Raw genomic sequence first — 13,500 nt, 5'->3', positions numbered from 1 at the left:
CACATTAATTATCTAAGTTGATTTGACAAAAGATAAAATGTTGTGATAACAAATCATGAAAATATTTTTTTAAATAGTTACTGCCTTTAGTAATTATTTTGGAATAAATGTAAATATGCATAAAACACTTGAAATGAAATGTAGCCTATACTTTGTTGTAATAAATAGAACATTAGTTAGTGTAAAAATACAAAATAGAACTGTATTTGGTCTCTCTTTTCATCAAATGAGTGACATTAACATTTAACATTGTTTGTTTTATCAACAGTTTACGGTGTGTTGTTGGTTATGGGACAGTGACTATCTCGTAAAGAGAAAGCGGAGGGAGGTGTGTGTGTGTGTGCAGGGGGTAAATCCCAGAACACCACTGACACACACCGACCTCAAGCCGGAGCTCATCCTCATCTTTACGAGACGCCCTGTGGGAACTAGGAATCGGTGAGAGAGGCCGGCATGAGAGAAAGGAGAGAGGGGAGGAGAAGACAAAGAAGAGGCAGAAAAGAGGAGGTTTCGAATGTTTGCCTGTTTTATCTTTTATTTGTATCGCCCTAAATCCACCAAAGCTCAGGCAGCACTAGGACACTGATGAACCCCCATCCAGGAGGTGTACTATTGGTAAATGACCAGCAAAACATCAAAAAGTCTCTTAATCATTTACACACAATATAAATGGCACAATCATACATTAAAAATGCAGATCAATTACTTATTTTCAAAGACATGTGATAAATCGATAAAACATGAAGACGTTTAATCTTAAGATTTCAAGTAACCTAAGTTTCCAGTAAATGAAGAATTATTATGATTATGCAAAATTTGATTGAGATTATTTGATTAAAACAAGCTTTTGGTTCAAAACACAGAGAAAAACAAAGGTAGCCTATCTGGATTAGTGTAGACGCAGCCTTAGTTCATGGAGCCCTCTCCTAATGAGCTGATCTGAATCAGGTGTGTTAGGTAAGGGAGACATACAAAATGTGCGTATTTTTAACATTGGTCCCTGTAAGCCTCCGGGACCAATATTGAAAACCATGATGTAGAGTCATCCGTTCGTTATCGCAAAATAAACATCTGAAATGGTGATCAGGACAGTGACATGACAAAATGACTTAAATGTTTACCTAATAAACAAATAAATATATATCAAATTCACTATGCATGCATGCATAAAGCCTTAAAAACCTCTGCTATTGCCCAGGGGAAAAAATAAGTCATTTATTTTAGTTTTTTTTTTTTTAATTGTATAATTGGACTTTTATCTTGGAACCATATAATTACCAAGATATTCAGTATCTCCCTTTTTGACTTATACTTGACATTATAGACATAAATGCACTTTTTTAATCTGAAAAAAAGAAGAGAAACAAAAATTGACAGAAATGTTTAATATTTAAGTGCATGGCAGACATAATGATATTTTTATATGGAGTGCAATACATGCAATAAACATAATGTGTGATCTGTACACTGACTATCATTAGAGGCACATTAATTCACATTCAATCAACATTATAAATATCAAAAATAAGTGTGCAGCCTCCAATCTCCATGCACAATGAATGAGTGAACTCAAACTCCATCTTTGATGCCCAGCATGTCTCTGGTAAGTTCTTGGTCCTCATTGTCCACTATAGTGCTGTGAACTGAAGAGATCTGAGGAGAATCTGTATCTGGAGAGAATAGAGGTGAAATCTCACAGTAGGACATTTACGCTTTCATATATTACAATAATGTCAAATGGGGTGCTATTTTCCCTGTTTTAGTCACATACACAACAATATTTTAGGGAATGCACGTTCTTACCGTTTTCTGTGTTTATTGTCCTCACAGAGACAAGAGTGATGCTCTCTTTCTCACAGTTGCTGATCAAGTTGCTTGACCAAAATTGAGACAGTAGTTTATATTAATTTTCAACAGATCTGTTATCTAAAGACAGTATATAATATTATTTATTCTTATTATATCATATTATATATACATAAAACAAGCTATGATGATAACTGCACATTCACAGTTCTGTCATGACAACTCATGGGTTTTTTTGGCATGGTTATGGATATGACAATGTTGATATGTTTGATCTTGGCGGAATAGATCTATTACGCTGCTGCTGGTTATTGCTGTTTCTGCTGTAGAGCAAGTACGGGACTTGCTACTGTTAATACATACATGACACACTGCTGTGAGCAAGTAAAACATGCTGCTGCTGCTGTACAGCATAAATTACCCATAGGAGATCTATACAGGTGGAGCTGGGGAAGATGGAGGGTTTCTGAAAGCATGCTGCAACTGCTACAGCAAATGCTGACCAAGTATTTAAAGGTTCAGCAGTGAGTTCATTGGCTACTGACACAGCAGGAACCAATCAGCTGTGCCCTATAGACCTTATGTAACCCCGCCCCTTTTCAGCGCTGCACTCGTTGTCTGTTGTCTTCCGGTCTGTATTTTCACAGTGATCTTGCGTATTTATGAATGAACGGCTCGTTTTAAAATCTTCCTGGTCTACTGACATTTGTTAAGACATCTGCTTAAAACATTACAATCCTCATGATAACTTTCGTTATCTTTACATTAAGTAAATCCACTTCAAAAGCTAATTACTCCTGGACAATGCCATAGAGATGTACAGAGCGACCGCTAAAACGGAAGTTCAAAGACAATATTCTAAAGATGGCTGCGCCCTCGTTTCTCTGGCACATAATGTCTATAGAGAATTATGTGATTGGAAGCAGAGTTAAGGACCTATTAGCCTGCGCCATCTAGAGTCTCATGACAGCACTTTGTATTTATGTGTGTGGGTTTTTGAGTCCTCACCTGTCCGATACCACAGAGTCATAGCTTTTAACATCTATAAACAAAAACCAAAACAAAACTGATTTTAAGCTTGTAGCCATGTGTGCTTTGAAAAGTAATCTTAAAACTGACAGAATGAGAGAGAAACCCACCCTTGTTCTGCCTGGTATCTCTACACCGTCCCCTGAGGTTGATAGTGGTCACCAAGATCACCATGACAACAATTAAAATGAGTATAAAACTCATCACACCTGCAGACAGGAAATATTATGCTGCAGAAGAAATAATGTGCATCATGAGAATATCAGTATAAAACCTACCAAAGGCGAGCATAGTGAGACTGCTGTCTGGTGCCTGTGAAGGTGTTGCCGTCACCTCTGACATGCTGATGTTTGAATGAACTGTTGTTGAAGTCTTAGGAAGTGCAGAAACACCCACTGCACATAGAGCAAACATGTGAAATAATAGTTTAATGTAGTCTAAAATGGAAAATGCTAGACTTTACTGTACAACATGAACAATTCTTTAAAGTATAAGGGATACAATGTTCTTCAAAAGACATTTTATGCCCCATACTTTTCAAATTGGGTATCATCAACTTGAATTTAAAATCATCAAACTGATTTTAAACCCAGGGATTCAACCATCCAGCTAAAAGGGAACATTCTCAGAACTTTGGCTAACGTTCTGGCAAGGTTCTCTCAAATATATGAACAAACATCATTCCAGTAATGGTAATAGAATGTTTGTTAAAATGTTACCTCATTTTCTCAAAACATAAGTTGGATGTGCATGTAAATTTATTAGAAAATTTAAAAATAACATTCCCATAATGTGTGCAAAATGATCAAATGGAATGTTCCCTTACATTTGTATAATCAAGATTTTTTAAAAGCATTTTAAAAACAGCTGGATGTTTTGAACGTTCAGAAAACAATGAGAAATAATGTTTTTATAACTTAATGGGAACGTTAGATTTATTTTTTATTTTTTTGAAAATTCTTGAACGAATTATATCATGTCCATTTCATTTTACACTTAAAGGTGCAGTGAGTGATTTCTGAGAAAAGCTGTTGAAAGTGGATCAGAGTGCCAAAACACACTTGTAGCCAATCAGCAGTAAGGGGCGTGTCTCCCCTCATAAGGGGGAGGTGCCTGTGTTGCATAGCATGTTTGTGAATTTGGGGGAGGAGCTATCAAGATAGGGGTGTGGTCCTCTTGGGTAGGGGTGTGTTTGTTTTGGTGAATTCAAATATCAGCAGCGTTTCTCAGAAATCACTTACTGCACCTTTAATACTTATTGTTCATATTTCAGTAAATAAGAATTGTTGGGTGGAAAAGCCAGAAGAAGGAGGTAAAACCTGTTGTTTTGGCCGCTGGGGATGAGATGGCATTTAGAGTTGTGTCTATGTAGAATTTTGGTGGTGTAAATGTAAAGCTGGTAATCACGGACTTTCCTGTAATGAATACACACTTTTCATAACATTTATTGTGATATCCTCACAGTTCAAAGAAAGAACTTCACTAGTAGATAAGCAAGATTACAGACACCACGAAAAGTCAAAATCTTCTCCCATGTTCTGAATATTCTAATTAAAAGAGGTTAATAATTACTACCTGATGGCCTAATTGAAGGAGCGAGGCTGGATCCGTCAGTACTGCCTGGAGAAACAGAGGTACAGGGTTCAGTGTGTGAGCTGAATGAGCTGATGTGCAAACTATACAGTATATTTACATTAACTGAAGTTATATTTGTGCCTTACCTGTGTGCCCGGGAGATAAAGGAGCTGTGGTTGTGCCGACAGTTTTTGAGGTGAGCCTGGTTATGCCATCCACATGTTGAGATGAAAAAGTAGAAGACACTGTTTTTTCAGTTTGGACTGCTGAAATAAAATTAAGACAGATACATTTAAATCAAGATAGGGATAAATATAATTTACAAGTGAACTGAGAATATGCAGAAGGGTCTGAGACCATAATGAAAATTTGGGATTCAACATTTTATTTAAACCTGGAAACAGAACAGAGAAACATACCAAATAATAATATACCTTATTTTCATTACGGGCTTAACTGTAGGGACTTACATACCTATATACAGTAGTCAACATTTGAAGTGGATCAAAAAAGTTAATCAAAGTTGAAGAATGGCTGTTGTTCAAAATTCATGTATAACTTTGATGAAAGGTTTTGATCCACTTCAAATGTTGACTACTGTGTGTATATATATACAGCGGTGGTCAAAATTGATGGCACCCCTGATAAATATGATAAAAAAATGGCTGTAAAAAATAAATCTGCATTGTTTATCCTTTTGATCTTTCCTTCAAAAAATTCACAAAAATCTAACCTTTCATTGAAGTAAAAGAATTGAAATTGGGGGGTAAATCACATTATGAAATAAATGTTTTTCTCCAAAACACACTGGCTATAATTGTTGGCACCCCTAGAATTTTTTATGAGAAAAATATCTCTGAAGTATTTTCCCATTAATATTTACCTTTATTTAGCACACCAGGGAGACTAGGAACATGAAATTGTCCAGCTATGACTTCTTGTTTCACAGGAGTTTAAATATGAGGAAACACAAAGGCCAAATTCCCTGAATTATCCATCACAATGAGTAAAACCAAAGAATATAGTTCTGATGTGCAGCAAAAGATTGTTGAGCTTCACAAAATAGAAAGTGGCTGTAAGAAAATATCTAAAGAATTGAAAATCCCCATTTTGACCATCAGGGCAATAATTAAGAAGTTACAATCAACTAAAGATGTTACGAATCTGCCAGGAAGAGGACGTGTGTCTATACTGTCTTAATGGACGGTGAGGAGGAAAGTTTGAGCGGCCAAAGACTCTTCAAGGATCACAGATGGAGAATTGCAGAGATTACTTGAGTCTTGGGGGTCAGAAAATCTAAAAAAAAAATATCAAACAACCCCTACATCCCCACATGTTGTTTGGGAGGGTTTCAAGAAAAATCCTCCTCGCTCCTCCAAAAATAAACTCCAGCATATTCAGTTGTCAGACATGGCTGGATCTTCAAAAGGGACCGGATTCTGTGGTCAGATGTAAAAAAAAAAAAAAAAGGCTTTTTGGCAGCAAACCCACCAGATGTATTTGGTGCAAACAGGGATGAAGAGTACCCCATGCCTACGGTTAAATATACTGCTGGATCTTATATGTTGTGGGCCTATTTATTTGCTGGAGGTCCTCTTGTTCAGATACATGGTATTATGGATTCTAGCAAATACCAACAGATAAAAAATCAAAACCTGACAGCCTCTGCTAGAAATCTTATAATGGGCCGGGGTTGGATCTTCCATCAGGACAACGGTCCAAAACAAACATCAAAATCAACACAAAAATGGGTAACTGAGCACAAAATGAAGCTTCTGCCATGACCGTCCCAGTTTCCTGACCTGATGAGTGGAGTGAACTGAACAGAAGAAGCACCAACATGGATCTGGGAATCTGAAGGATCTGGAGAGATTCTGTATGGAGGAATGGACTCTGATCTCTTGTCAGGTGTTCTCCAAACTCATCAGGCATTATAGAAGAAAACTCAGAGCAGTTATCTTGGCAAAAGGAGGTTGCAAAAAGTATTTAATAACAGGGTGCCAACAATTATGGCCAGCGTGTTTTGGAGAAAAACATTTATTTTATAATGTGATTTACCCCCACTTTCAATTCTTTTACTTCAATGAAAGGTTAGAATTTTGTGAATTTTTTGAAGGAAAGATCAAAAGGATAAACAATGCAGATTTATTTTTTACAGCCGTTTTTTATATTTATCAGGGGTGCCATCAATTTTGACCACCACATATATATATTTAGTATTTTATAGTTATATTATAGTTATTTTATTTGTATATTATATAAATTATATACATGCTAAAGCAATATTCGATTGCCCAAGAAAAAAATTATCCTAATAGAGACAAGAAAGGATAAACTAAACTAACTAAAATAATGACATCTTCTGCTTAATGTGTAATTGGTTCATATAAAGTACACCATCACAGGTACATTTAGAAAGCACGTTATCGGACATTTATCTATTGCTATTATCTAAACAATGGTAATATGATGGTTCGTAATTGTTCAATATATGCTCAAACATCATTAATATGGTAAATTCTTGTTTGAATTGAAAATGTTGTTACTGAGATTCATAGACAATATAACTCACCTGTACTTGAATCTACAGACCATGGAGTTGAAGCAGTTGTGTTTGGACTTGCAAGATTTGTGTCATTTCCTGAGCAGGTCCCATGGAAAACATACATTCATTATATATATATATATATATATATATATACATTAGTGGTATATAGTGGTAATTACATATATATATAGTGGTAATTTCACCAAGTGCAATGTTCCTTAATCAACATTCTAATCAACCAATTAGATTTGAGGGGCAAGTACAGTTTCTCAAGTTTAGACTTACAACCATCAGTGTTATTCACCTATCATTCCCTTCTGATTTTAGGGATAACTTACGGGTCGCATTAGGTTTAGGGGTGGGGATAGGGTAGGGTTAGGACTACACGTTCAGACAAAAAATTTGTTCCAGGATCAGCAAAATGTTGATATGATGGCAAAGTCACAGTGATCATATATGATATATAAATATATATATACACACACACACATAAATAAACTGACACTTACCGGCTGAAATGATGGATGAAGATGCAATCATGAGAATGAGAAGAAAGAGAAGCAGCTCCATGGCTCAATCCAGATGGGTTTTACTCTCATCCGTCTACACCGAACCAGCCGTATATGTATCTCAGATATCAGGATATAATTACAATAATTAAATGTGTATGAAAACGACAAAGCAGAAAAACTGTATGGAAATGTTCTTGAGCAAGTGATTATGGCTGAAGTATGAACCAGTATGTCCAAATCTGTTTCCTGTTTTGTATAATATTAACACATGAGGAAAAGCACATAGTAATACAAAGCCCTGCTGGGAAGCGTGTGTATGGGTGTGTGTCAGTGGGCGCTGAGCTCTGGTTTCAGGGAGAAGTTACTGTGGCCCCTGTGGAAGTTTCCTGTGGAAGAATAGCAGGAAACAGGTGGAATGCCTTCATGGAAAAAAGCTCTCATAAGTTGAGCGTTTGAAACTTAGCAGTTCCTATGAAGAACCTTATGCATACTATGGTCTTTGCATTTCTAAACATTAATATTACATCTAAAATGACATGTTCATTCTTGATTGTCTGTCGAAAAATCAGTTTGCTTTTCTTAAATGAGAATAATAAATGAATACATTAACATTTTTTTTTCAAACCAGCATTAACCAGGGGACCATTAAACCAAGGGAAAGACATGATTAGTTCATGCATATTTTATTCAAGAGTAAAAAAAGTGATTTGTCCCATAGGGCATGCTTACAATATGTGTTTTCATTTAGGAAGTCAAATGCGAAAACTTAGTTCCAGAGAAAATTACAAGAAAAATAGTCACAAATCCATAAAATTCCTTCTTTGAAATAAACCACGTCTGGACCAAACAAGGATCAGAAAACAGTGGAAATGAAAGAACTGTAAGCTTACTTGTAAGAATAATAAGAAGATCATCAAGAGTCATAATGATAATATAGTTTTCCTCTTCAACGTGAGACACTGTATTTTCCTCGTGTCCAATTAGTTTACATTTGAATAAACCATGCGATCATGCTTTGGCAGCCTGAATGTTGCTTTTCACTGAGTAATATGTTCATTCACACAACTGAACAACTTCTGTACACCAACTGAACAGAGAGAACCAAAAGAAAGAACGAAAGATGACGAAAAAACACCTCGGAAAGAGCGTCAGTGCCTGTACAGAGAAACTATACAAAAATAAAATCAACAATAATAAAATGATATTGATGAAAAAAAAGAAGAAAAAAAGAAAAAAGAAATGAAATAAAAGATTACAAAATCATATCTATTTATAGAGATATAAAAACAAACTAGACCTTTACAAATATAATTTGAAGGGAAATAATTCAAGTCTACTATATTGAAACACATCACAATTATAATTTCACATATCAATAAGGAACTTAGTTGCATGCACTGATGCGTTCAGTACCATAGATGCTGTTAAAAATCATTGTCCTCGACCATTGTTAATAATCGTATATTTAAATATATTTATATATATATTTATATATAATATTTATTTGACTTGCGAAATGTACTATGTGCATTCTCTCTCTTGAGATACAGGCAAGTGAGAAACAATCAGGAAGGTGGCGCCAAAGGTCGAGCTGGATTTCCCGCTGCGGATTTTCTTCAATCCAAACGGTTGAACGAGTGTCTACAGTGGACAAGCAGAACCGCTCATCTCTTCTACTGCTTCATGGCATCTTACCAAAAACCAAATCAAGAAATAAAACCCCCCAGGTAAGATTGCATCGCAAGTAATAAAATGTACAGGTTTTGTCGTTAAATGTCCTTTCTTACAAAGATTTTTTCGTTTTTTTGTCATTTCAAATTTGTATATTTATTAATACTAGTAGCAAAACATCATCAACAGTGAGATCATTTCATTATGAGATGGGACCATGAAGAAAAGAGGAAAAAAAGTGTGCATGGAACCAGTACAGGCTCATCACCCGCACCGACGAACCGGATGGATCAGGCTTAAGAGAGTTCCTAAACCCCGCCCACTTGGTCTGTGGGTGGAGTCGGAAAGGAACTGAGACCGCCCCCTCTCTGATAAAGACACTTTCAGCCCTTGACAGGCATATCACCCCCCCTCCCACCCCTCCTTCCCATTCAACACTCCCAAAAAAAGGCAGAAACTTGCCGTCGGCAAGGTATCCGCTTCGAAAAATTGCAAGCAGCAAGCTGACAGCAAGAAAACAGTCTCCCCCTTTTCAGTGACACATTTAAGATAGTTTGGTTCTCTAATTGGACATTGGAGCAGGGAGGGATGTGTAGGTGATGTCATTGGGTGTTTGTTGGAAGCAGGAGGCCTTAAATCACAAGTTTGGCATTGTCCTGCCATGCGTCGTGGCGGTGGCATGGACTCAGGTGCAGGTGAGTGGGCAGCCATTTCATCACTGGATGTTACTGTTGTCGTCGGTGCCGTTGGTCTCCGACACGTTCATCTTGCCCATGGATTGGCCCACGTGGTTGACCCCGTCCTTGCGGGGTGGCATGCGCTCATTGATGCGGTCCAGACCTTTAGCCTCCGCGAAACTGCTGATTTTGTGCTGTGGAGAGAAGCCGCGGATGGCTGTAGAGAGACGGGAAAAGCCCATAATGAACAGCAAGACTCTTGGTTCTCATCAGCCACTACATCATTTCTCTTTATTAGAGTCTGATAAACTAGTTTATATATACACCACCATTCAAAAGTTTGGGGTCAGTATGATAAAAAAAAGAAATTAATCATTTTATTCAGATTGTATCGCAGTTTAAAATATTAAGCAGCACAACAAGCAGGAAATCAGCATATTAGAATGATTTCTGAAGATTTCATGATGCTGTAAATTTAGCTTTGCCATCACATGAATACATTAAAATAAAATATATTAAAATAGAAAACAGTTATTTTTATTATTATAATAATTCAGTTATTATATATTTTACATTCCAATAATATTTCACTATATTACTGTTTTTACTGTATTTTTTATCAAATAAATTCAGCCTTGAGCATAAGAGACTCATTTAAAAAACATTTAAAAAATCTTACCAATCCCAAACTTTTGAACAGTTGTGTATATCTTGAATATTCAAAATATATTCTATGGAGGAATAATAGATGAAAATAACTCAAATAAAGGAATCGATTGTCAATTTATTAATTAATAAATAAAGAAATTGGTAAATGACTTATTAAATTGAGAAATAAATAGACATATTTAAAGCTGTTTAAATCATAAAAAAAAAACTAAAACTAAGTGGAACAAAATAAAGCATTAAAGTGCCCCTATTATGCTATTTTAAAGGTTCCTAATTTTGTTTTGGAGTCTCCTACAACAGGTTTACATGCATCAAAGGTCAAAAAACTATTTCATTTTCTCATAATATATATTGCACATCACCACATTTTTCAATGATTCTCAAACGACTCGTAGGATGAATCAGTCTCTCTAAATCCCGCCTTTCTGCAAGCTACTCTGCTCTGATTGGCCAGACGGCCCAGTCTGTTACGACTGGTCTACCACTTCAGTGGCTTTTCACATGTCACGTCTAAAATTGCGAGGAAAACGCAGGCTGCACCGATTTCTCCTCTTTTCAAAAGCGTGCTAAGGAGCTTGTGCTCCTGTGGTGTCTGCTATGGCTAAGCAATCATGAGCCGCTTCTCCATGAAGACGATGAAGTTTCAGCAAAGGATAAATGGATTTCCATCCCTTGCAATAGCTCTACTACTAGATATATTTAGTGAGATGAACAATAAAAACCCACCCTGTAAGCCTACATGTAATATCCGCTGTTCATTCATCTTTTCATGCGGCCTTTTCTTCTGAAAAGAAGAAATCTCGATGCGGTGTTGATGTGCCTGAAAAAAACGAGCGCGACGGGATGGTGTCGTTCTCTATTTGAGCGCGCTTGTGGCGCATCTACATTTAATATAATAAACTTGAGTGCGCAAAAGACTCGTCAAGTGACTTGCCCCTAAAGCGCTTGTCAGAAGCGAAACGCCCATTACCATAACTGAACTTCAGCTCCGGAGGCTTTCTCAGTCCTTGCCGATTGTACAGTATGTATAAAGACAAACTGTAAAGACAGTAACGATGAAGTCGATTTTACCATATCAATTCGAACGTGAGTCTGATGGTGAAATATTGGAAGAACTAGTTATTCAATCTGAACCTCCATCGCAAGGACGACTCAAGCAGGACGTTTCTCAGTGATACGCTACTCAGTTTCATGTACATTATGAGATGTTGCAACTGTAATTCCTCACCATCAGCATTAACAAGTGTATGTTCATCAACAAACTTGTGGTAGACCAATCAACAAAATGGAGCAATCTGATCCAAATAAACTGGGTACTGACCCATCTTTCAAGTGCAAGCATTTTGCAAATCCCACATAGAACTCTAAAATTTGAGAAGTAGTTGTCAGTAAAATAACGTGTTTGAGGGCGGGACAAGTTCGCCGGCAGACAACGTACAATATAGGCAGGCATTATGCAAATGTATCTTCTAGTGACAAAGAACCTTAACGCAGTGGGATTTGAATCGGTTCAGAGTCGATTCTTTATTTTGGGAGAAAATAGCTTTATTTATTGTGCACTTTCGGAATATTCGAAAAACCATAATAGGGGCACTTTAACAAATGACTTAAAATTGACATAAAGAATAAGTTAAATTCACTTATATTTAGCATATTTTTATTACACACATACTAAAAATTATTTTAAATGTTAAAATGTATAATATTTAAAATATCTATATTCACTTATATTTAAAAAAAAAAAAAAAAAAAATTTAGTAACTAATTTGTAAATGCTTTTATAGTCATGCATCAGTTGCGTTTCCTAGAATGCAACAGTGCCCATCAAATAGTTTTTAAGAGGCATTGGTTCCGGAAATATTTTTTCCATTTATTTTTCCCATAGGGATTTTTAAAAAGTCTTCGTTAAAGTGTTATAAGCCACGAACCAAACCAACCAGCTACGAGGTGAATCACAACATCGTACACTTTGCTTTGAAGCAAAAAAGTATTTGAAAATTGGACCAAAAAAACAACAACAAAGGTTAACGGCTTTAATGAGAGAAAAAACTACAAATTTTTAACTATTTTGAGAGCGTAGAGAAACCGACTTGATAATGTAATTAGCAGTGCTTCAAGTGAGAGGGCGTTTCCTGCAAGCTCTTTTGAGGCTATTTTCTTGTCATGACTCTGATTGGTGGAATTTTCTGTACAGCATCATGGGTGATGTAGTTTTTCACCACAAATTCAGCTGTTAAACATGATTATTTAAAAAAATAATTTGAAATATTGCAGGCTGCCGGTTTCAAGAGAAGCATTTACCATAGACTAACAACCCTCGTAGCTCACAGTAGCTCTGTCTTTATTTGTCAACCGATTAACTGTAGAAAAAGAAAGCAGTATCCAAACCCCTTGTGTCCATCCATTTGTGTATCACTGAGGTGAGCTGGTCTCAGAAAGTGAGAGGTTGCAGAAGAGGAACACATTCTGGTTGGCTGAGAGTTCCTGATTGCGGTTAATCACATGCTATGCCCACACTTGAACCATGAGGGCCAGAGGAAATGCAGCGCCCGACATACCACATCAAAAAATCATGCCTCCAGTTTAGATGCTACTTCAAACCATCATGCAAGATATAAAAGGAATGTTCCCTTAATGTCACCACTCAAAAAGGGCACGGCAGATATCTGGTTAAATTGCTGTTGCTGTTAATAAAAATGATATACAAATAGGATCTTGTGATGCCTGACTTGCATAATGGCTGTGTCTAAAACTAAAAAAAAAAAAGAAAAAACTAAAAAAAACACTGCATTTGCATGCAATATAGGGGGGGAGGAAGGCATCAAGGCAAATTTGAATCCTAATATATTAAGATGCCTTCATCTGGTTTGTTTTTAAGGGCAGCATTCAGTAGATGCGTCCTTCCATGCCTTTCTGCATGCAATTTGACGGTTGGTGGAAAAGGCTGGCTGACGGAGCAGTTCAAAGAAGTAAATTAATTCATAAATGTTTTTTTTTTTTTCTTGTTGTCAAT

At 36.4% G+C, this 13,500-nt stretch overlaps 2 protein-coding genes across 7 annotated transcripts in view; both read right to left on the bottom strand.

The window, feature by feature from the left end:
* Positions 1–511: 511 nt before the first annotated feature.
* Positions 512–7,816, bottom strand: ecscr (endothelial cell surface expressed chemotaxis and apoptosis regulator). 5 transcript variants are annotated; one of them, XM_079898269.1, is made up of 10 exons: positions 7,468–7,816; positions 6,983–7,051; positions 4,557–4,676; positions 4,411–4,455; positions 4,155–4,250; positions 3,114–3,230; positions 2,946–3,044; positions 2,815–2,848; positions 1,804–1,874; positions 512–1,670 (listed from the first exon to the last, which is right to left on the bottom strand). In XM_079898269.1, exons 1-10 carry the CDS (start codon positions 7,526–7,528, stop codon positions 1,570–1,572), a joined length of 813 nt encoding a protein of 270 aa, XP_079754395.1. In that variant the 5' UTR covers positions 7,529–7,816; the 3' UTR covers positions 512–1,569. The 5 variants fall into 5 exon arrangements, with proteins under 5 accessions (XP_079754395.1, XP_079754396.1, XP_079754398.1 ...); XM_079898270.1 differs by having other exon boundaries at positions 4,557–4,673; positions 7,468–7,672; XM_079898271.1 differs by having other exon boundaries at positions 518–1,664; positions 7,468–7,809.
* Positions 7,817–9,277: 1,461 nt separating this feature from the next.
* The window catches only part of ppp3ca (protein phosphatase 3, catalytic subunit, alpha isozyme), a 48,939-nt gene continuing 44,716 nt past the window's right edge, over positions 9,278–13,500 (bottom strand). For both annotated transcript variants that reach the window (XM_079847839.1, XM_079847840.1), the window contains one exon: positions 9,278–10,035. In XM_079847839.1, coding sequence (XP_079703965.1) covers positions 9,857–10,035 — 179 coding nt within the window. In that variant the 3' untranslated portion in view covers positions 9,278–9,856. The remainder of the gene's footprint in view (positions 10,036–13,500) is intronic.

This window comes from Squalius cephalus (genome assembly GCF_949319135.1).
Source record: "Squalius cephalus genome assembly, chromosome: 17".
In the NCBI taxonomy this organism is placed as follows: domain Eukaryota; kingdom Metazoa; phylum Chordata; class Actinopteri; order Cypriniformes; family Leuciscidae; genus Squalius; species Squalius cephalus.
Note: the sequence above shows the minus strand (reverse complement) of the source record. Positions and strands in the feature narration are given on the sequence as shown.